We start from the raw sequence: 21,770 nt of genomic DNA on the forward strand, positions 1-21,770 counted from the left end.
CCGTCTACTAATTTGCGCAATCGATGCCTTCGACGTAATTTGTTCGTTTTTCGGTGAGCACGATGACAACGTGGCAATGGACCACTCTTGCAGTGCGAATCGAGAGCAGTAAAATTGATGCAAAGCTTGGCAAAGTAAGCTGACTGACTCTTGGCAATAAATATTTTTTGTTTTTTGCAAGTCAATTGCGTCCTTTCTGTCTCATTCTCGTGCTAACGAAATTCCCGCAAAAGTGAAATTTTTTGCTTTCCCCGACGATTTCGTTATTGCGGGTTTCGACTGTATCCATTATTTCGTTATATCAATTGTAACGGTTTATGGCAATGTATGCTCAGTTGGGTGCACAACTATAAGCATGCAAAGAAGGAAACCGCCTCACGGCCAACTGTACCGCTACGCGACCACGCATGCGATGGAAATTAAATAGAAGACAAATATTTTGCTTGCTCAATGCACACACTGCCTATCTTATTGTCCGCTAGACATAGCTGGAAAAAAGTCCGTGATGCTCCTTTGTTTCGGACATCCCAAGCGAAAGACTTCCTTTTCAGTGGTGGCCACCACATTCGTGCCTTTTTCGCCATTGCTATGGGCGCCGAAGAAACGACGTAGAAGGTCAACCGCATTGAGTGCCTGCGACGACGTTGGCACGTCGAACATGTGTGCTTGGGAGACCGCGGCGTCTTTGTCGTTGCTTGCATCAGTTTGTCCGGTGACATCTGCGACAATAGCAGCGTCGGTCAGCTCCTCATTGTGACCGTGTTGACATTGGCATTGACATAATCACAAAAAAAGTTATCTGCCGCACAACTCCGACGTCACCAAGTGCCTTCCACGACGCTTCAACTTCAGCCATATTCTCATCCGTGACAACAATCCCATCAGATTCGGCACTAGTGGAGTCGCACGTGGCCACTTCGCACAAGGCATGCCGGAATCAGTTGGCGTCCTGTACTCGACAGCCTTTATAATGGCTGCCTTCTGCTCTAACGAGATCGTTTTTCTCTTCCGCTTTCCGGAGCCTTCATTCATGGCATTGTGAAATCGGCGACCTGATCATACAAAGGCTGAGAAACCACGGTGCGCAGCGATTAAATCCGTCGTCGTGGAGAAGGTGCGGCACACAAGGCAGACAAAGACCAATAAAGCATGGTGCGCAGCCTTACGCCGCTTGGCCGCTTTTCACTGCCGTCACGTGGCCCGCCCGCTCGTTTTGCCCTGCTGGTTGAGCGAGGAGGATGGCTCGCTCAGCCGTGCGTGGCGTGGCTGCGCATGGCTGTGAGGTCGACGCGGGAGTTTTAAAACAGCCGCGCTGAACAAGTGTCGAACTCCGCAGAATACTTCACGCACCGTGGTCGTTTTTTTTTTTTTTTGGTGGACTAATATAGTTCGTTATATCCATTGACAGGTCAATTTTACTTTGTTGCAACAAGGTTTTAAATGCATGGTTCTCTATGGAGATTTCAAGGGGAATTTCATTTACTTCGTTATATCCGGTTACGTTACAACGAGGTTTGAGTGTCATTACATTCTAAAGGAGCCAAGAACACCACCTAGAAAGTTTTGAGAACTTTTAAATGCGTAAGCATTTCTATGCCCACCCATCGAGGAAACCCATCCGTCCTTCTGTCTTTCAAGGGAGACGAATAAAACGCTGTAACGCCGAATAGACGCTCTAAAGGAATAAATGCATAAAACGAAATAACTTCGGAAGGAAAAACATTGGCGGTGGTGAGTTTTGAGCCTATGACCCCACGCTCGGAAGCCCAGTGTCTTACCCACTGGTCTAAATGCCCACATTTGCAGCAGGTGAATATGTCTGAACCATATGAATGTGTTGTACCGGCGGTACATAACAAATGTCAAAGGAGAAGAGTTTCTATGAAGGCTTTGTTGAAAGATTTGATGATGGTGGAATAAAAACCATCTCTAGGACCACATGTAGAGCCAACTTGGAGCATCGTAGACATCAGGAGAATTCCGACTTTGCGAAAATTTTTTGCCAAGCACACCACATCCCCGATGTATTTCAGTGGTCGTGGGATGCGCCTTTCATTGGTGCGTTCCTTCACCGACCAAAATGCCACCAATCTTTGAGGGCTCATGAGCTTCATGTCGTGCAACACTGACAGATAAGTAGTCACTGAGTTGATAAGGATGATAAGGAGCGATGAAGGGTTATATGGGTCTCATCATGGTTGATAATGGTTCAACACGGATGGATAAGGTGCTAAAGATCGATAAGGGCTTATAATGATCGGAGAAATTCTGATAAAGTTGATAAGGACCAATAAGGGTTGATTGATAATAGTTGATTGAGTCCGATAAGGTTGATAACCAGCAAGGGTTGATAATTGTTTATACTGGTTTGATCAAGTTTGGTAAGATTAATAATGACATCGGGCTGCGTGGAGATGAGAAAGTGGCCATAATGCTTACGCATACTTAGACAACTCCGGTGGAGTTTCTCCGTGAATTTTTTGTTCTCCAAAATTGCCCATATACAACAAAATGCTTTTAAATCCACAATGTGTCTGTGACATTCCGGTGATGAGACATGAGCACTAAGTTCAAGATAGGGGAGCTTGGTCTTCCTTTTCTCCACTGGTAACCAGCATTTTTCAGCTAATGAAAATACAGTTTACAAGGACTACTTTGCAATAGACCCTTTTCAAAATTGTAAAGCTAGCTTTCCTGTGAGACAGTTTGCCCAACTACATGGCAGCGTAGTCATTTTTTCAGACAGCGTGTACGAGCACAGCTTGCTTCTATTGTGACATGAAAATGTGGACGTTGTTCCCTTGATGAAACCATGTGCAAGAGACAAGCCCCAGCATGTGTAGCTATGCTCGCGGACAACTTTCTGCGGTAATGAAGGGCAAGTTATGAACGCAAAGCGCACACGCATGCAAGACTGCTTGTGAAAAAAAGTACTACATTCTCATCTATTGTGGTTTAGGATGAGAACCCGCCGTGGTTGCGTATTGGCTTTGGCGTTGCACTGCTAAGCATGAGGTCGCCGTGGCTGCATTTCGATGGAGGCGAAATGCAAAAAAGCCTGTGTACCGTGCATTGGGTGCACATTAGAGAACCCCAGGTGGTCAAAATTAATCCGGAGACCCCCACTACAGCGTGCCTTATAATTAGTTTTTTTTTTTTTTTTTTAACGTAAAACCCCAGAATTCAATTCAGCTTAGAATGAGAAAGAGAGAACATTCACATCTAAGTTCGACAAATGCAAAACCATCGCATGTGGAAGCTGCGCTGATTCAGTATTTGCTTCAAGAAACCAAAAGCACTGTCAAACATTGCGGGACTGCTTGGCGCAGTAGAAAAATGCAGGAGTTTCGTCCTTCCAGCTTTCCCTTCGTTGCCACAGGAAGTTGCCCGCGAGTATAGCACTTCGTTTTCATTTGAACTATGACTGGTGCTGCTGTTAGTTGGGCAAATGTGTAGTGCTGAGAAGCATACTTGTGACTTAGGAAAAGGGTCTATTGTAACCCGATTTAGTGTTGCTTCTTCGTGTTCCTTTAATTCTTGCCCCATCTTGTTGCAGGTACCACGAGGCTTACCAGAGGGACCCCAGTTTGCTTTCAGTGTTTGTGGTGCTGCTGGAGCTTCCGCTTCTCGAGGGACCTCTGTGCGGGAGTGCACTCCATGCACTGTGTCGGGCTTGTGCCCTGCTGCCGCCTGAGGCCCAAGCAAGGCTGGCCAAGCAGTGGGGGGCCCACTGCCCTCCCCACAGGCTGCGCAACACCCTCAATGCGCTTCATCAGGTGCTGACTGCACGTGTCATTGAGGGACACTTTGGCCGGGACTTTGGCGTGGCCGACGACGAGCTGCTGGTGGCATCCATCAAGGTTGGTTGTGTGCAGTAGCACTTTATTCAGTGCCTGATATACTGACCTGAATTTTCTGGAAAGGAAAGCTGAATACTATAGGTGTAGCCAAGTTTTTAAAAATTGCTTGGGGAAGATTATTGTCCAATGTGGCAAAAGGGGGAAAGAAAAGTGTCAATGTAGTTTGTCCGCTTCTATTGCCTGCATTGTGCTCCTTTTGTTTGCACACAAAGAGCTTGTCTACAGCACTGTGGAACATAATAGTATGAACCACTCTGGATAACTCTTGAAGAATGTGGCACCAAATGGTAATCACTAAGTATATTTCTAGTACGTATTGAATGAGCTAGCACAGCCTACAGAGCTCTTATTGTAGATTCCAATGGTTGTTCTGGAGGAGCTAGACAAATCCTCAACTAAACACTCTGATCATATTCAAATTTAACAAGTTCAAATCTGCCCAAGGAAAATGACATACTGTTGCACTATTCCACCAGGATGCACTCCATATTGTTCTGCTGCAGTGTTTCTGATTAGCTGTGTGACTTTTCGAGGTACTATGTGTTCCTGTATTTAAGCAAAATCTTTGCATAAAGAAAAGTCTTACGCTTGCATGCTTCAAAGCTTTATTGAAAGAGTGTATGTTGTGTCTCTGGTCGTCGTTTCAGACCATGAAGATTCTGTTCATGTCCAACGTGCTTGGAGGTGAGCTAGAGCAGTGTAGAGAAGACGACGATGAAGTACTCACCACAGACGATGGTCGGCCTGTCCCAAAAGACCCATCTCAGATGCTCAAGGACGACCCACTGTGGGACCTGCTGGGTGTCAAGGTATTGCCGTTCCAGCATTTTCAATGCATTTTCAACTTTTTTTTGACGAATCATGGGGCAGTATTTATCAAAAGAAACAGAGCTGCTAGGAACTTGTTTGTTGCTTAACCCTGACTCCATCACATCAAACTTGTAGGTTGCTTTAGGAGATGAGTGCAAAAGTTTCACACCAAAGCGTTCAAGGAAATTCAGTAAACAGAAGGCTGATTACATGTCCCAGAGTCAGATGTGGTCATGCATAGATTGGTTTTGTCTCTTTTGATAGAGGCTTTATGTTTGCCCAGCTGTCTCTTGGTGGCTGACGGGAACAGTAACATCATGTTATAGCCAGGTTCTGAAAAACTACACCAGGAAAGTTCATCTTTACTTACCACACATCAACAAACTTGTACTGTTTAAGAGAAGTGTCATATTTGGTTGTTGAACCTACTTGTGACAAGTGCCATATGTGATTTGCGCATCATTGAAGGTAGGGGTGTGCAGATTCCAAATGCAGTAGAACCCCACTTATACGTTTTTCACGGGACTGTAAAGAAAAAAACATAAGAGCCGGGAAATGCAAGAGCCAGGAAACAGGAAAAATTGAAAAATGGGGAGTAGTGTTGAACTGCACACAATAGTATTTTAATTCTTGCGTGTGAAAAAAAGTCGTAGTTTCCGATGTGTCGATTGCGATAGCAAATTAGTAGACAGCTGTACAAAGTAAGAATAGTAGTTTTATCGTCCGTATAAACTTGTAAACATTCGCTTATTAACTATATTAACAAGCATGGTGTCAGCGCCCACAGGCAAACATGAACACATCACACTCAATGAGCACGGTCACGCGCTGTCAAACGCTGGCGTGAGGAATTTAAGCGCCGCTGCAGAAGCGAGCGAAGTGACCTTCGTGCTGTTTTCTATCGCTTCAACGCAAACTGAGCGCCGAGAACGCACAGCACGCACAAATCTATGAGCCGCCGACGCACCTACATTGCGTAGACACTGCTCCCAACGCAGATCGCTTTCAAGATACGTCCCTCGCGCCCGCGCGCAGTACGCAGTTGAGGCCAGAGCACAACGCTGCCCGCCGCTTTTCCTCCCCCCTCGCCGGTGCCTCGAGCGCGACGGAAGAAGGCACCCTTCCTCCCTGCTTTTCTTTCTTTCGCGTGCGAGATTTAGATGCAGTCGTCGGCTCCCCTCGCACGCTTTCACTCGCACATACAGCATACGGTGCACGGCGACAGTGTTATCGCCCTTGGACTTTATACGGAACATCTATGAGCCGAAACCAGTCTTAGGACCGCAATGCGTCATAGACACCATCTTTAGATAGCAAATATGGATCTCAAGGGCCATACTCTTGCTGGCGCAAGCCGAAAATACGTCATAGTGTCGCCCCCGGCACTTTGGGTGGCCAATGCCATTGTCAAGCAACCAAGCCAAGCGACATGAAAAGTCAAAATGGCCACTCGGGCCGGCGAGGCGTGGCAGTTCGCAACATATGATGTGGGAACGGTCCCGCAGTAGCGACGTAACAGCGGGGTTACCAATGCATTGGGTTCTATGGGAGCTGTGCCGGGACCAGCTGAAAACGACGTAACAGCCGGGAAAACGCAGCACCTGGGAACGTAACAGCGGGGTTCTACTGTAATAGATTTCGAATTGAATATAAAAATATGTTATAGTACAAATTTTTATGCTTACAAATTTTTACTCTACTAATCTATTTCGTATACTGTTTTATTTGTGTATTTTGCTAGTCGTCGTACTTATGTATAATTCTTCTTTTTTTTTCAGTAACGCGCAAAGCTCGCATTTTTTCATGTATCCGTTCCCCCTATGTAATACCCCTTCGGGGGCCTTTAGGGGTATTATGAAATAAATAAAATAAATTCCTGCCTCGATGCTCTCTGCGCTAGGTGGCGGACTGCCGCAAGCCACTCATACCATGGGAAGAGTTTTACAACGAACCCTTGAGTGAGCAGCTGGAAACAGACCGAGGGTTTGTGCACTCCCGGGGAGCGAACACCAAGGAGGGCCACTTCTCCTTCCTGGGCCACGCTTTTGTTCTGACACCCGCTGTGAAGGCACTGGGCTTGTACTATGACAACCGCATCCGCATGTACAGCGAACGACACCTGTCAGTGATTCAAATGTTAGTTGGTGGCGCACCGGCTAACCCTTACCTTCGGCTCAACGTGCGCCGCGATCATCTCATCGACGATGCACTTCACAGGGTATTTACTCCAGTGCTGGTTATAGAGCTAAGTCCTTTGTTTTGCAATGATAATGAGCGAGCTAGCTTGCCTCTACACCTTATGGTGCCTTTTCTGCAATGTTGGTAACTTGGCGAGAAAGTCGCTAAATGTATTGAGTTCTTGGTCACCGAGAAGCTAGCTAGCTAAAGAAGCTAGCTAGCTAAATGTATTGAGTTCTTGGTCACCGAGAAGAAGCTAGCTTGCCTCTACATCTTATGGTGCCTTTTCTGCAATGTTGGTAACTTGGCGAGAAAGTCGCTAAATGTATTGAGTTCTTGGTCACCGAAATGACAGCTTTGCCTTTTTGTAGCCTTAGCAACTTTTTAACAACGTACATAGCCAGGGAATTGCCCTGATGAAATTACTGAAGGGACTTTGGAAAATTTCAATACCTTACTCCTACTTTATTCCAAGGGCCTCCATATGTGCATCAAAGCTTCTTTTCTAAGCGCGGCATGGTAGTTGTTTTTCTTTTCCATATTCTGACCGTTGACTCACCACGGCAGGAGGCTATTTAAAGCTTTAGTTTAAAAATAACGAGGAAGATGTCTCGGAACAATTAAAACATAAACATATAAAATTGCAGGTAAGCCATCATCGTCGTCACTTAGGGACCTTTAGCTAAATATTGGTCGTTTTGAGCTGTGTCCTGGCAACTTCGTGAAGAAAGTTACCAACACTGCCTTGCTGTTAGTCCCTGCATGGCTTTTCTGTGACGTGCTGATGTCTTGTTTAAATGCGCCCCGGCGTCAGCACAGTGAGCGACAAACATCAGGATAGTTGAGGGGCTCGATTTATTGCTATTAACACTTTCTGTCTGTGCCTATTCCCGTCGATAGCCTGCTATAACATTTTTTTTCTTTTTTTAAATATCATTGTTTCAAAAACATGCAAGTTGGAGTTTCAGTCATCCAGGAAGATTGCTGCTGCTGGTGGTGGTACTATAGTGGCATGCGTAATGTTTCGTGACTTCGTTGAAAATGTGCACGATATTTCGGGTTACAAATTTGTTATTGTAAGGTGCTACTAATACAGAAAAAAGTTAAATTTACATTATTATTTTCAAATACATATTCAGTGTTTTGAAATTCGTAGTACTGAAATATTTTTACATTAAAGTTTCATAGGCTTTCGCTGGGGGATTTTTCAAACCTTCGTTAATCTGAAAAAAAAAAAAAATTGTTCAAATGAACTTCATAGTTACAAGACTTCACTCTATTGGTGTTATAGCAGCAGAGGCACATTTGAGTAGAAGCTGCTGTCTCATGTCAGCTTGTTACGCTTTTTGAGGAAGCGACTTAACGAACATTGTGTTTCCTGCTTCCCGGCTGCAGCTAGAGTTGGTCGCCATGGAGAGCCCATCAAGCCTGAAGAAGCAGCTGGTAGTGGAGTTTGAAGGGGAGCAGGGAATTGACGAAGGCGGTGTTTCTAAGGAGTTTTTTCAGCTTGTTGTTGAAGAGATCTTCAACCCCGACATAGGTGAGCCGGTGTTTCATTTGTTAGACGGTTGTTCAGCCACGAAAAAAGGGAAAACAATGTGTCGTTCTGCAGAAATAGTACTAGATAAGGAGCATACTTGCTAACTTTAATGATTTTATTAGAAAAATGCCTGATCTTTAGGTCTTGTCTACGATTCTCATATAAACTTTGCAATTTTTGCTAAACTGGTTTTGAAAGAACGCAAAAAAATACATTTGCAGACAATCTGCAGAGCCCGATTTTTTTTAACCCACACCATTATTCAAACCTACCTCTGGCACAGCCATGTACTTCACAGAAGCAGTGTACAATGGCAACCAAAATTTTGGCTGCCGTTGCCATGACTATTTCATGAATAAACTTCATGAATAGTATTTCTGTCTGTGCCACAGATCGCTCTAACTGCGACTATAAGACAGCTTGCATGTTCACTGTGTCCCTGCTGCACAAAGTCTGAATAATGTAAATGAATGGTGAACACCTTGAGTGAAAAAACAGCTTTTGGTATTTTTCACCAAAATTTAGTATTTTTTGACTTTGACTAGTATTTTTCACACTTTAAAGGGGCCTGAGCCACTTTTTATTTAAGTGCAGAAAGGCATTTGAAGTGAAAATAGGCTATTTCAGAAATACCTTGCTGCAGAAAGTACTTAATGCGTTCAACAGAAGTGGAGTTATTGGCAATCAAACACGGCCTCCACTGTGCTCCCGTTCCTTGAATGCCTTGCACTGTGAAGGCTACGGCGTAGTTAGGCGGGGCCACAATGCTGTGCCTTCAAAATGTCACTGTGATGCGTAGTTCAAATTTCATTTTGGATGTTAACGTAGATGCCACGACTTCCAGTTTTGGTGCCTACAATGCGCTAAACGTTAGCCAAACGCGGTTGTCCTCAGCGAGCTGCAGTGGACTTGTGGCGGCACCTCGCACCGCCGCAGTGTAGCTGACTGCAGTGAGCAATAGCAGCTGCGTATAGGAATGTGCTTTATTACGAAATAAAGCACACAGAAAAGAGTGAGAATCATGGTTTCGTTTAGAACGAGAGCGTTTGAAAGATAGGTGACTTCGTGCTCAGCTTGCGAGCTCCGTGCACCGTGTACGACAGGAAAACTTGGCTGAGATAGTCACAGCAGCTTATGCTACCGCAGACATATGTTATTTCACCGAGCCCGAGGGGTGGTTCAGGTTAAGGAGTGCTGGCAGGACTTTTCTTACTTGTCATGTTTTTCTGTAGAATTAAGATTCAAGCCCTCTGCACCATAGAAAAAATACTGGCACGTGTCAGAGCTCCCTAAATAATTTACTATAATACTTGCTAACACGAAGAAGTTTTGGTTTCACTATACAGTGAAAGCTCGATGATACGAATCTCACGGGGTCACGAAAAATATTCATATTAGCCGAAATTCGTATCATCGAAACAATTAAAACTACAGTCGAATCTCGATAATTCGAACTCGAAGGGGCCCGAAAATTTGTTCGAATTAAAAGGACGTATTTTTGAAGTATTCGTGCACCATAGCACGATGCACGAACGGTGTGAGTCGTGAAATATCGCGGCGAGCAAGCGCATAGCAAGCGCGGGCGACGAAACTGCCCAGGCCGGCTAACGGTCGCTTCCCGATAACGGCAGAAAACGAAGCTTCAGGGAGCGGGCGGCGCCAGCACACGGGTGCGCGCGGAGACCGTTGAAGGTGAGGGAGGAGGGCGGCAGGGAAGCGGATTTGGCCACGTCAACTCCGCCGCTTCGGTGGCTCCCCTCGCCCTCCCTCCTCTCAACTCCCTCGTAGCTTTCTCACCTTCGACTCCGTGCGCGCCCGTCGCCGTGCTGGCGCCAGCTTATTTTAGCCGCTCCCTGAAGTTTCGTTTTCTGCCGTTATCGGGAAGCGAGCGTTTGCGGGCGTGGGCAGTTTCATTGGCCCGACTGCGCCTCCGCCGCTGCTTCTCTCTGCGCTGCTGCCGCAGCGTGCAAGGTCAACATGTGACTAGAAAATAGAGGAAGCATAGAGGAGAATGGTTCACTGCCATTTTATCCGCGTGGCTGAGACGTCGGCACTAGTGTGTGCTAGAATACAGTTGTCTAGAACACACTAGTCGGCACGTACACGCTTGTTCCGGCGCGATGCAGAAACGGCGACCTTGCAATTTGAGAGAGGGTGAAATTTCCGCCGCGGGTTCTTTTTTCTTTTTTTTTCCCCTTTCCTTCGCGCGCGGCATTGAGGGGTCTCTCCTGAGCTTTTGCTCTACAGCAGTGTCGGAGCAATGCCGGTCGGAGGCGCCGCCGCGTGATTTGGCGCGCTGCTAGGAGCATTGTCGGTGCTCGGTATGTTCGAAAAAGTGTGTTCGAATTAACGAGATTCGACTGTAGCTAAATTAAAGAGTCAGAGGTGAACTCACTCAGGCACATGTACGTAAAAAGCATTTATTTCTTGAAGAAAAAGTCTCTAATGTCCTTCTATCTCGGTAGACATAGCTCGCTGCGACTAGGTAAAATGGCGCAAACACAAAGAACGCGGCCCGAAGCACAGCAGCCACTCCGTCCGATGGGCGACCGCCGAAAAGGAGGAAAAGTACAAAAGCGCCACCGCTTCAAACTCTTCGCGCCCAGTCGCGGAGTCCGCGCTGTCCGGCGCCGCAGCCACGCCTCCGCACCAAAAGAGAACGGGAAAAAGCGCGTGACTGCGCGCTGTTCTCTTTCGCGGCTGTCGGTGGGGCAGCGTTTATTCGTATCAACTGACGCAGGCCGGAAATCGATTCGTAACAACCGTTCTCTAGCACGTTGCAAAGTATTGGGGCTCGGCCGGGACCACAGAAAAATTCGTATCATCCGGAAATTCGTATTAGCCGTGATCGTATCATTGAACTTTTACTGTACACAAAGTGAGTGGGAAATGACATCATCATACATTGGTTTGCTCCTTTCCTGCGAATACTGTGATGGTTACACACAAATACCATCTGAAAAAATGCTTGTAGCACTCTTTTTCTTTTTTAATGAGCAATGTTATTACGTCTAACCTTATTGCTACATGACACTAGCAAATCTTGCTCTGCGTCGTGATGTCACAATAGTATCGATGATGCTAGGTTTGTCATATTGGGACCAACTTTAGCATTAGCGTTTCCCAACCTCCATACTTGCTAAGTCAATCTTTTTAGGTATGAGAACCGTGTCTTAGAGATACCACAAATTTTAAAGAATGTGTCAGTACTCCATATGAGTGCAGGGTGTTTCTGGCATTCCCACCCTCTGTGTGCTGGAAATTATCCCAAAGTGGATCAAATTAAATTTATGTCTGAGTAGCTGTAAGTACGGGGTGTGGACAGATGCCAGAGCGAGGTAACTCAGGCACGGCACCTAAAGGGTTAAGGTTTCCAGGTCCGAACATCTTTTCAGTGTGAATTACGAAAGCATGACTTAACATTCATGGTTCTGCATGGCGGTTCTACTTTCAGCGATGTTCACTCTGAATGGTGAGACTCAAACATACTGGTTCAACCCGACGTCTTTCGAAAGTGACGCTCAGTTCAAGTTGATTGGGATCATTTTGGGCCTGGCCATCTACAACAATGTCATCTTGGACGTGCACTTCCCCATGGTCGTCTACCGGAAACTGCTGGGGCGCAGGGGCACCTTCCATGATCTTCAAGACTGGAATCCTGTGAGCACAGAGAAAATGTTTGTTCTGTGCTGACAGTTTGTTTTAAGAGGAAGCTTTACCTTATCAGCTCCTATACATATGGGAACAGAGGGATTATTTTGCTTAGAATCTACTCCACTGAGTAACAAAAAAAAAAAAAAAATGGATGTTACCAACTGCGGGGAGCAGATTTGTTTATTGTGGCCCTCAGTATACAATATATATATATATCTTTTTAAATTGAGACATTTTAGGAAACAGAAACACCAAATTTACAACTCTTACACAGCACTAAAAAACAATATCTCAATCTTGTAAACTGCAGCTCTTGAGACATAAACCGGGCAAAATTGATTAATGCTATACTTGAGAGTATACCATTAATCTGTGAGTAGGACTTCGTAACCCTCATAACATTGCAACAATTTCACGCTTGTATACCAGATTTGTCCACTTCATATGCTCTAACAGATGTAGTTTATTACATTACTGTGATGTCTGTTTCTGATGCAGAGTTGTGGATTTGTAAACTTTGTGCTTCATGCATTTTTTTTTTTAACTTGCCCAGTTTCAAAAATTTTTGTGAAAGCCCTACCTCGAAATTCTACTTTCTAATTTCTGAATTTAAAGCTTCGTATAAATGTGTGACATCAACTTTCATTCTGTGCTGAAATGAAAAGTTAAGGTCGAATCCCCCCCGGCAACATCCTTTTTCTTGCGCCAGCTGTTCACCGCTCTTAAAACCTTGATCTTCATGTCTCGCGAAACAGCTTTATGCTTCTGCCCTGCCATTTTGGGTGACGGAATGACAAACAGAATGCACGAAGAGGTGGCGGGGGCGAGAGTTGGATTACGTTCCGGTTGGCCGATGCTAGCTACTCTCGCTGCCCCTATATGGCGGGGCGTACTACAAGGGCGGGCAATTTAAACACTTTTCTGCTGTCAAAAATTCATACGAACACAATATTGCGTTTCTTAGAGATTTTCTTGGCTCGATGACTGATTTCGAGCCACGCAAACACAAAAAACTACTTTGTTGTATCCGATTCGGCATCAAATTATGAATTTTTTGTTTCGTTATACAAATAAAAAGTACGGACCAACCAGACTTTCCTTTTACTTCGTTTTAGGGCCCATTCACACTTGCGAAAAGGCGAGGTCGCGCGACCAATTGCTACTGGCGACCAGAAAACTGCTCAAGACGAACAATGTTCACACTTACAAATGCGACCGACGAGTCGCTAAACCGAAATGTATCACGATATGCCGTTCACTTCTGCTTGAAATGTCATCGCTGCGTAAAATAAGCGTCAGCCTATACGGACGTCCTGTTCCTTCGCATCTGATTGGTTCAGCTGTTCTGCGACTGTGGTCGCGCGACTGAAAAATCGAGCAGTGAGCGACTGGCCCGAAACGGTCGCATTTCGAGAAAAGCGACCATTTGCGACTACTTGCGACTGGTCGCTTTGCGACCAACTTGGTCGCGCGACCTCGCCTAGTCGCAAGTGTGAATGGGCCCTTATCCAATATTTCGCTATATATGTGTTCGCTATAACGACGCTCGACTGCATATAAATGGGGCATAGGGCCTCGGAGGTAAAGCCTCCTTTCTAAGAGAAAGCTTTAGCTTATGTCCATCTCATAAATATATATGAGAAAGATGGAAACGTTCTAATTAGGCAACTGCTCCAGGGAATTGAATGATGTTTATTGCATAAGAGTGGAAACTTGATCGATGTTGGAAGCGGTTTTTTTATTAGGTCCTCAGATTCATTACTTGAGTTTACTAAAATTAGAAGATTACCAATAAGGGCATGACGTTTGCAACTTCGTGACTCTACAAAAAATATCATACTATTGCTAGACTGTAACCTGCAGCTGATAGCATTTGAAGCACATATTGCCCTTTCATTATGCAAGTTTTACAGAAGTGCTGTCCGCAGTATATAATTGAATATGTTCTACAGTCCTGTATAATGTATTAGTAATTTTGTTTTGTGTGGTCACTCCGGAGAATAGAGTTCACAGAGCTGCAATATGTTTCTACTACGAAATTATGGAATAGTTAACTCATTCTTTCGATGTACTATACATAAGCTTCTTTGGAAATATTTGTAAAAAATTTTGCAACCGAAATGAAAAAAATTCAGTTATGATTTAGCGGTAAATGCGAGAGAAATGCCTTTGGTATAGTTTGCACCTCTTTAAAGTCCCAGGTTCGGGATTTAAACCACGTTCACCAAATTGCAAAGCATTGTTCAGGAGCTCACTTGACACACGTCCTGCCTCTTTGAGTTGCGAGGTGCAACTGACAGTGGTCCAGTCCAGAGCATACTACCGTCATATTGTAGATAGCTCCTTACGGTGGAAAGCCTTGAACGCCATGCCACCCATGGCAATTTTAACTTGCCTGACAACAGCAATGACAAGAATATTGACGGTGACCATAATAATAACAATGCTGCCTGCACAATGGCTCAAACGTCTCGGCTCCTGGATTGCTTCCTTGTTGGAGACAAATAGCTTTCTGTTTAATAACATATATAAATGAATAACATTTATTGCTTGTTGATATCCATTCTTACATCAGTTCAAATACCTGCAACAGGTTGCTTGGTGCTTTTAATTATTTCAGTGCTTTTTCACCTAGTCACCAAAACTAATTAAAACCTTCTTGCTCACAAAAAGAAAAAGAAGAAAAAATGTTCAGGTGAAGTTTAAATATAACTGAAACAAGTCAGCCTTTGTTTAAATTTGTAAAAATTGTGCTCCTTCATTTGTGAAAATTGGGTTCTGCTTTATATTCCCCCCCTATGTAATGCCCCTGTGGTCCCTTAGGGTATCTAAATAAATAAATAAATACAAATAAATAAATGTAGCCATTGTTCTTAACAGCTGAAGTCCAATCATTGGGCATTGTCGCATCAAATATGGGAAGTGCATTTTGTCTTGTTTCTGTGATGGGCATTGTCGCTGTTTCATGCACTAGGAAAAAAAATGTGAGCTCATAAATCATGCTTGAAAGTTATGGATCACGTAAAATTTATGCACTTTAGACACTGAATTAATCTTCCAATGCTTTCAAATAGTTTTGTGAAAAATGAGATTGCTGTCTGTCAGCTCAGTAAAAAGGGCTTCAGGGTATATTTTCTGTACTACTATGGTGCCACAATGTATTTCAGTTTACTCATTGAATAGAATTTGTAGTTTTCAACAATGATCTCTTGTCTTGTAGGGTGTGTTTGTATGGTTGCCTTAAAAATAGTGTTTGTGAAGAGTTTTCGCAAATGTGTATCTCATCTGTGTATTGCTGTGCCTGTTGCTGCTATGCATTTGGGCTGTCACCTCATCAAGGTGCTGAGATCAGCAGCTCTTTGCAGCAGCTCCCTCCTTGTAAAAGTAAAACTGACTTTATTTGAATTCTCATTCTTCTCTGCACAGAGTTTAGCAAATGGCTTGCAACAGCTGCTGGACTACAAAGGGGATGATATGGAAGAGGTTTTTGTCCAAAGCTTTAGAATCACCTACAAGGATGTGTTTGGCACTGTGCTCTCTCACGACCTGAAGGAAAATGGTGACACCATTCTAGTCAACCAGGACAGCAAATGGGTCAGTGGCCCCATGTTCTGTTTTGTGAGCTATGATGAAGTAACCAACTAGTCTACCATAGCCATCATGAAGCTGGTGCTTTATTTACTAATTTATTGTTGTTTTCATTTTTGATTTTGTGCTCTGGACCCTCGAGGCGAGGTGTGCACAAAGTTTGCATTAGTCAAAAGTACTGGGATGGGGAGTTGCTACTGAGGCATCTCACTGCACAATCTTTGAATAGCTCCTTAGATCTGCAGACCTCATTGTATAGTAGAATTCACTACCTATTAGTATTTGGCTACCAATTACAGCTGAACTAAGCATTAACGCATGCCTACTATATTTTAAAGTATTGATGTCAGCCTAATGCGCCCTATAAGCCATTTTTTATCTTGGTGAAGAAGTAGTGTTTCAGCTACACTGACTTTATTACCAACTAGGTGTTCCCTTTAAATCTGGGCAGTACTACTGTACATTTGTTGTACCATGGTTGCACTAATGGCCAGTAGAGTGCGACTGTTCCTTGCGCGTTATTCTATTCCACGCTTTATACCTGGCGATAACTTTCTGTGGCAGCATGGCCAAGGCTACGGAGCCGAAGCACTAGGCCTTGGCCGTGCTGCCACAGAAAGTTGACGCCAGGTGTAGTTCAGTAGATTTGATTGATTGATTTTATGTGTTCACATTAGTGATATACAGCGCACATTTTGCACGCACTGCTGCGCTTGTGTATGGCACAGGCTGACAGAAAAAAAAAATGCGTCTTTCTAACCCTTAAACTTTCTGCCTTGCAGATGAAAATGGCACTAGAATTAATACTGTTAACCGTTAAATGTGCATAAATTACGAACTGTGCAACAACTGAAATGATATCATCACTTTTAAGCAATTACGGAATTTTCAACCACCACTTCAAACAGCCTGATTCTTGTGACAATATGGGCATGGTGCCACTCAGGCCAGTGACTAAAGCCACAAAGGAAGTGAATTAGAATCAAATTATGGCATTTATTCCAGCCCACAAGTGACCTCTTACAGTTACATAGGGCAATACTCTGCCTAATATTCTTGCAAATTGTGATGCTTTAGTGACAGCCGTGATGATCACTGGTACAATTGTCGGATTCCCAACTCAAAAAGAGCAGCCATGAAAGTCCCAGAGGCATAGAAAAGATAGCCAACCAGGGCATAGATTCAAAAAGTAGCCAAGAAATTTGTCAAACAGTGGCCGAACAGTCACTAAACAGAATATAAACCTGGGCAAGTTGGTATTGGTTCATGGCTAATAACTACAACGTACCGTAGACGAAGTATGGCATAGACACAACACCAGTGCTTGCGTTGTGTCTATGCTTTACTTTATCTTCGTTTTTAGTGCACTGTTATTAGTCATGAAATAGTCGTCACAGGAACACTTCATTGCTGTTTAATACGAATAAAGGAAACATACTATTTGAAAGATGACTTGATATTACATTTTCACATCAACCAAGAAAGAAATGTGCAGTGTAGTCAGGTTCATGCCGTTCTCATAGGTTAAAGCATGACTGTTCATGCAAGATCGAGCCATTATCAGAGTATCACAATTGTGGCGATGTCTGTTACAGTTGAACTTCGGCGATACGATTGTGATTGATCAGAATTTCAGGTTCGTACGCAAAAAGTCCCAGCCTGTATGCATTAAGTACGAGTTTTGTTTCTGGTTGCAAAGTTGATGTAGGAAATCCTTGTCTGCCATGGCCCCGCCAAACTGCAGTGTGCTATGAGTGCTGGCGATGTAGATGAAGGAACAGGTGCGAAGTTTTATGCATTCCAAAAGTGTGCACTCAACAATATTGAAGGAATAAAGGTCCAAAGAGCCATTAGGGACTTTGTCAACTGAAAGTACATAATAGCCATAAATAAACAGGATTGTCTTACCTTCATTTTGGTGCTGTGGTTGTGGTTGTATAGTTCACATGAATTTTGGATAATACAAATGCTTTTCAAGGTTCTGAAAATTCATATAATTTTGATTTACTGTATTTATTTCAAAATTGGCCAAAAAGCAAAGCAGTACAGATGCCAAAATGTTCATGGCTAGAAGGTCCCAGGAGCAGCCACTTTGGCACAGAGTTATTGAGTGTGGCAAACACGATCATTTGGCATTTCGTACACCAGAGGCAGTTTGTACACTACATGCTGATGCTGCTATGGCATATTGTTCCAAATTAAGAGCTGGAATATTGAAATATGTAACAATGAAAGAGCGCTGAATTCAAGGAATAGTGAAGGAACATGCAAGGCCACAAGCATAGTGTGAAAATCATGCCCCCTTCCTCTGTGACAGTTAAACTGGGGAAGCTACTGGTAGCCACTAGTGATGTGTTTGTTGCCATTTGAACAACTTGGCAGTTACGTAAGCTTCTTCAGACTAGAGGGGTGGTACACCTGAACTAACAAGAAATGGAGTAAAATAAAAAGCATTTACTATGCAAAGCGAAGTAGTAAGTACACAAGGAAAGTACAAATACAGTGTGTCAGTAAAAGCAAACTGTTGCTAGGACATAGTTGTGGTAAAATTAGGTTATTGGGTATTTGAACAAAGCCAAGTTGTCACACCGTTGCAGGAAAACGAGAGGCAGTTCCAGTCATTTCTGACTTTCATGAAGGATCTGTTTGAATGTTCTGATTTCACGTGTTACCTTCATGCTAATGAGTGTAATGAAAGTAGATTATGACTTTTAAGTAAATCTCTCAGGCAGGATGTTTTGACTGGGTTTACTCCTTTCTTATTCCATTCCCAAACAGGAATTTGTTGACCTGTACACAGACTTTTTGCTCAACAAGAGCATAGAGAAGCAGTTCCGTGCATTCCGTCGTGGTTTCTTGCTCGTGACTGACGACTCTCCCTTGGAGATGCTTTTCCGGCCAGAGGAAGTGGAACTGCTTGTCTGTGGCAGCAAGGTGATGTTTTCTTCCTCTCATGCTGTTGTGTGTTGCAGAATGATATTTAGGCTCTCAAACAGACTCTGCTTATCATTTAAAGATTCTGAACATCCTGGTGCAACCAAAATGGGACAGCTTGACTTAGGATGAAGGCTTAAACCAAAGAGCAGAATGACAAGTGTTTGTCTGCTCTTCAGTTTATGTTCTTGTCCCAAGTCGGTCTGTTACGTTTTAGATCATACTGAACTAACTAGCTTCTAGAACCAACTAAGTTATATCTCAAGGAAAAATTTCTCTTGTGGGCTTACTCGACATCATTCAACCCTTTATTGCCACTGACATACTGATACGTTTTCGCGTTTCTGCCCGCCGTGTCACTGATGTCAGATAGGAATGCGAGGACCAAACCAAGAGAGCATTTGCTAATATCTGTGTCATTATGGCCCTCCTGCATAACCAAAATAAACCATTGTGTTCGCTTTGTAATTTCTGAGAAAGAAAACCGAGGCTAAAGGTGCGTCACCTCCAAAAAAAAAAAATGAAGAAAATCCTGCACAGAAAGTGTTAAAGGCCAACTGCAGTGAAATTTTTCACTGTAATGTGATCAAGTGCTTGTGGCATCGGTGGCGCAAACCCAAACCATGCATGTGTGTTGTCTTCATATGCACCTAGTGCTGGAGAGGCAGTAGAAGGCATTCGCTCCCTTCTGTTTGCTCTCTCCATCACACTAGAGTTGCAACAATGAGTGTTTCTTTTTTAGGCATGACACCATGCTTGCTAATTTAATAAATGAATGTAAAAGTGAATTTTGCTATCATTACCAATGCGTTGCCTTTGCGACTTTTTCTGTCAATGAATTTCATTTTCTCCGATTGCCTGATAATTCAGAATCTTTTACAGCCCTTTCTGGGTAAGAAATATCTGTCAGTGACTAATTTTTTTGCCTAAAATGTTGAATTTCGGTACAATGAAATTTCAATATATTATGAAGTAAAGGCCCAATTTTACCAGCTTCGTTATATTGTGGTTTAACTGTATACACACAGCATAGGAATAGCGGTATACAATCAGTTTATAATATGTTTAACAATTTTGTTAATCTTAAGTGAATTTCAGGGGTTTTGCATTTGTCTTTATTATTGCAGAATTTTGACTTTAATGCGCTCGAAGAGTCGACTGAGTATGACGGCTACACAGCCAACAGTCCTATTATAAGGTAAGGTGCTTGTTCTTGCATTTTATTTCCAGTAGTGTTGCTGAGTGCAAAGCTTCCTAGTATAGATCTGTGCATAGGCCAGAGCTTGAACTTCACACCAGCCCACTAGTTTAGAGGTAGCAGACCTTACCTGGAATGCCATTGTGAACCAAACATGCTGCCATGTTGGACATGGAAAACCTGGCCCAGCGTGGAATGCCTACAGCTTGGGCCCTACCATGCCCACAGAAAAGTAATTGGCATGCCTTCTCATAATTTCGCATACATTCCATAATCTTTGCTCAGAGTGGACATTACGTCAGTATGAAACTCATAACTTCTATACAATTTATCAAAGTTATGCTTCACACACAGCCCTTGCAGTGCACCCGTGTTTAACTTATACTTATCTTAACTAATACGTGTTTTAACTTATCTAACAACACCGCTTTGGTTGATGCTCTGCTTTTTCTTACCAAACAAGATGACTTTCGGTTATTGATTTTGCAGTCAAGATGACATCCGGCTATTGACTGCTGGCCAGGAAATACCCTATATGCTGGCGCAATGAACACACTTGCATAACAAATGCACCCCCAACTTTGCTCCTGTGTAGTCCTGCGATCGAATGGCTGTGCTGCAGTTTTTTATTGCGATAGCAATTGAATGGACACTCCAAAGCGGATTTCTGCTGTCGGCATCGCCGTCGCCGGGAGGTTCCGCATGACGCCAATGGCGATGATATAGTCGCCGCGCGCTGGATGCTGTATGTGCAACTGAAAGGGCATGAGGGACGGGCGCTTTCACGGGGAGCGAATGCACGGCGAAGAGCAAAGCGCGTTCTGCGCCATGCTCTCTGAAGGGCTGCAGAATTAAGCGTCTCTTTCCTCCTTTACAATCACCATATATATATATATATATATATAGAGAGAGAGAGAGGTTGTAAAGACTTCCGACGCTACTCGACGAGTGTCCCGTTCTGATCTCGTCGAAAACCTCCGAGCCGCCCCCAGAGGCACCGACAACTGTCACCAACGCCGCGCGCGTTCGGTGCGAACGCGAGCAAAACGCCGGCGGCGACGACAACAGTTCTGCGCATTGCTGATGCTGCTGCATGTCCAAGCTTATATAGCTGATAAAACTACTATCCTTACTCTGTATAGCTCAATACTAATTTGCTATCACAATTGATGCTTTGCCTTTTGTGGAGAGCCTAGCATCTTTTACTCTCACACATATGTTTAATCCAAACACACTTTATCTCGATGCCTGTCACGTTGAAAATACTTAATAATGATGCCATGTGAGAAACGCTGAGATCACGTAAACAAAATTCTACAGCTAACTTATGTAGGCTGCATATCCATGCTAGCAGCAAACATGCCGTGGCAGCACACTCGCAGGGGTAGTGGGTTTAATGACTGGAAAGCTGACAGCAAAGCCATGACGAGAGAACACTGGCAGCAAGCATGTGGTAAGAACAGGCTCCGAGTTATCACGGTCGCTTGGGACCTGATGGAAAGAGTGCCGGCGCCAAGGCACCTCGCAGACTCGAAACAGAAAAAAACTGCAACTGGCTGTCTGCAACAGCAACTTCAGTTTACGTACTTTACTCTGACATAATAGGAGAGAGCGCGGTCTAAGTGAAGAAGGGGCAGCCGGCACGGGCTGGCACTTGGTTGGTATAGTCAGGCGTAGTGTCGAATTCATGTACAGTATAGACCACTTATAACGTAACCGTGCAGGACCGGATATAGTGCGGTCTTTTCAGACTCCCGTTAATTTTCCCATAGCACTCCATGTATACACGTATCGCTTATAGTGCAGTCGCGGGAAACCAAATACCGGTTACAGTGCGGCTGCCTGGGAGTACGGAAGTCAGCGGAGACGGCCAACGCTCCCCTCAAACGGGCGCCCCAAGGGGTGCTCGAGGAAGAAAGAGAGACGAAGTGGAGGAGAAGGGCACGTGGTGCGAACAAACAGCCAGTGAGGCTGAAACCAGAATCTTTAGTGCGAGTCGTGAAATATC

General features: G+C 44.0%; 1 protein-coding gene across 2 annotated transcripts in view; it reads left to right on the forward strand.

Annotated features, from left to right (window-relative positions):
* The window catches only part of LOC119449720 (ubiquitin-protein ligase E3A-like), a 42,572-nt gene that overhangs the window by 14,341 nt on the left and 6,461 nt on the right, over positions 1 to 21,770 (forward strand). For both annotated transcript variants that reach the window (XM_037712958.2, XM_049665406.1), the window contains exons 7-14: positions 3,557 to 3,860; positions 4,508 to 4,669; positions 6,571 to 6,888; positions 8,244 to 8,388; positions 11,843 to 12,048; positions 15,469 to 15,636; positions 18,409 to 18,564; positions 19,692 to 19,762. In XM_037712958.2, the coding sequence (XP_037568886.1) occupies positions 3,557 to 3,860; positions 4,508 to 4,669; positions 6,571 to 6,888; positions 8,244 to 8,388; positions 11,843 to 12,048; positions 15,469 to 15,636; positions 18,409 to 18,564; positions 19,692 to 19,762 (1,530 nt within the window). The remainder of the gene's footprint in view (positions 1 to 3,556; positions 3,861 to 4,507; positions 4,670 to 6,570; positions 6,889 to 8,243; positions 8,389 to 11,842; positions 12,049 to 15,468; positions 15,637 to 18,408; positions 18,565 to 19,691; positions 19,763 to 21,770) is intronic.

The sequence above is a fragment of the Dermacentor silvarum genome, chromosome 4 (genome assembly GCF_013339745.2).
Source record: "Dermacentor silvarum isolate Dsil-2018 chromosome 4, BIME_Dsil_1.4, whole genome shotgun sequence".
NCBI classification, from domain to species: Eukaryota; Metazoa; Arthropoda; class Arachnida; order Ixodida; family Ixodidae; genus Dermacentor; species Dermacentor silvarum.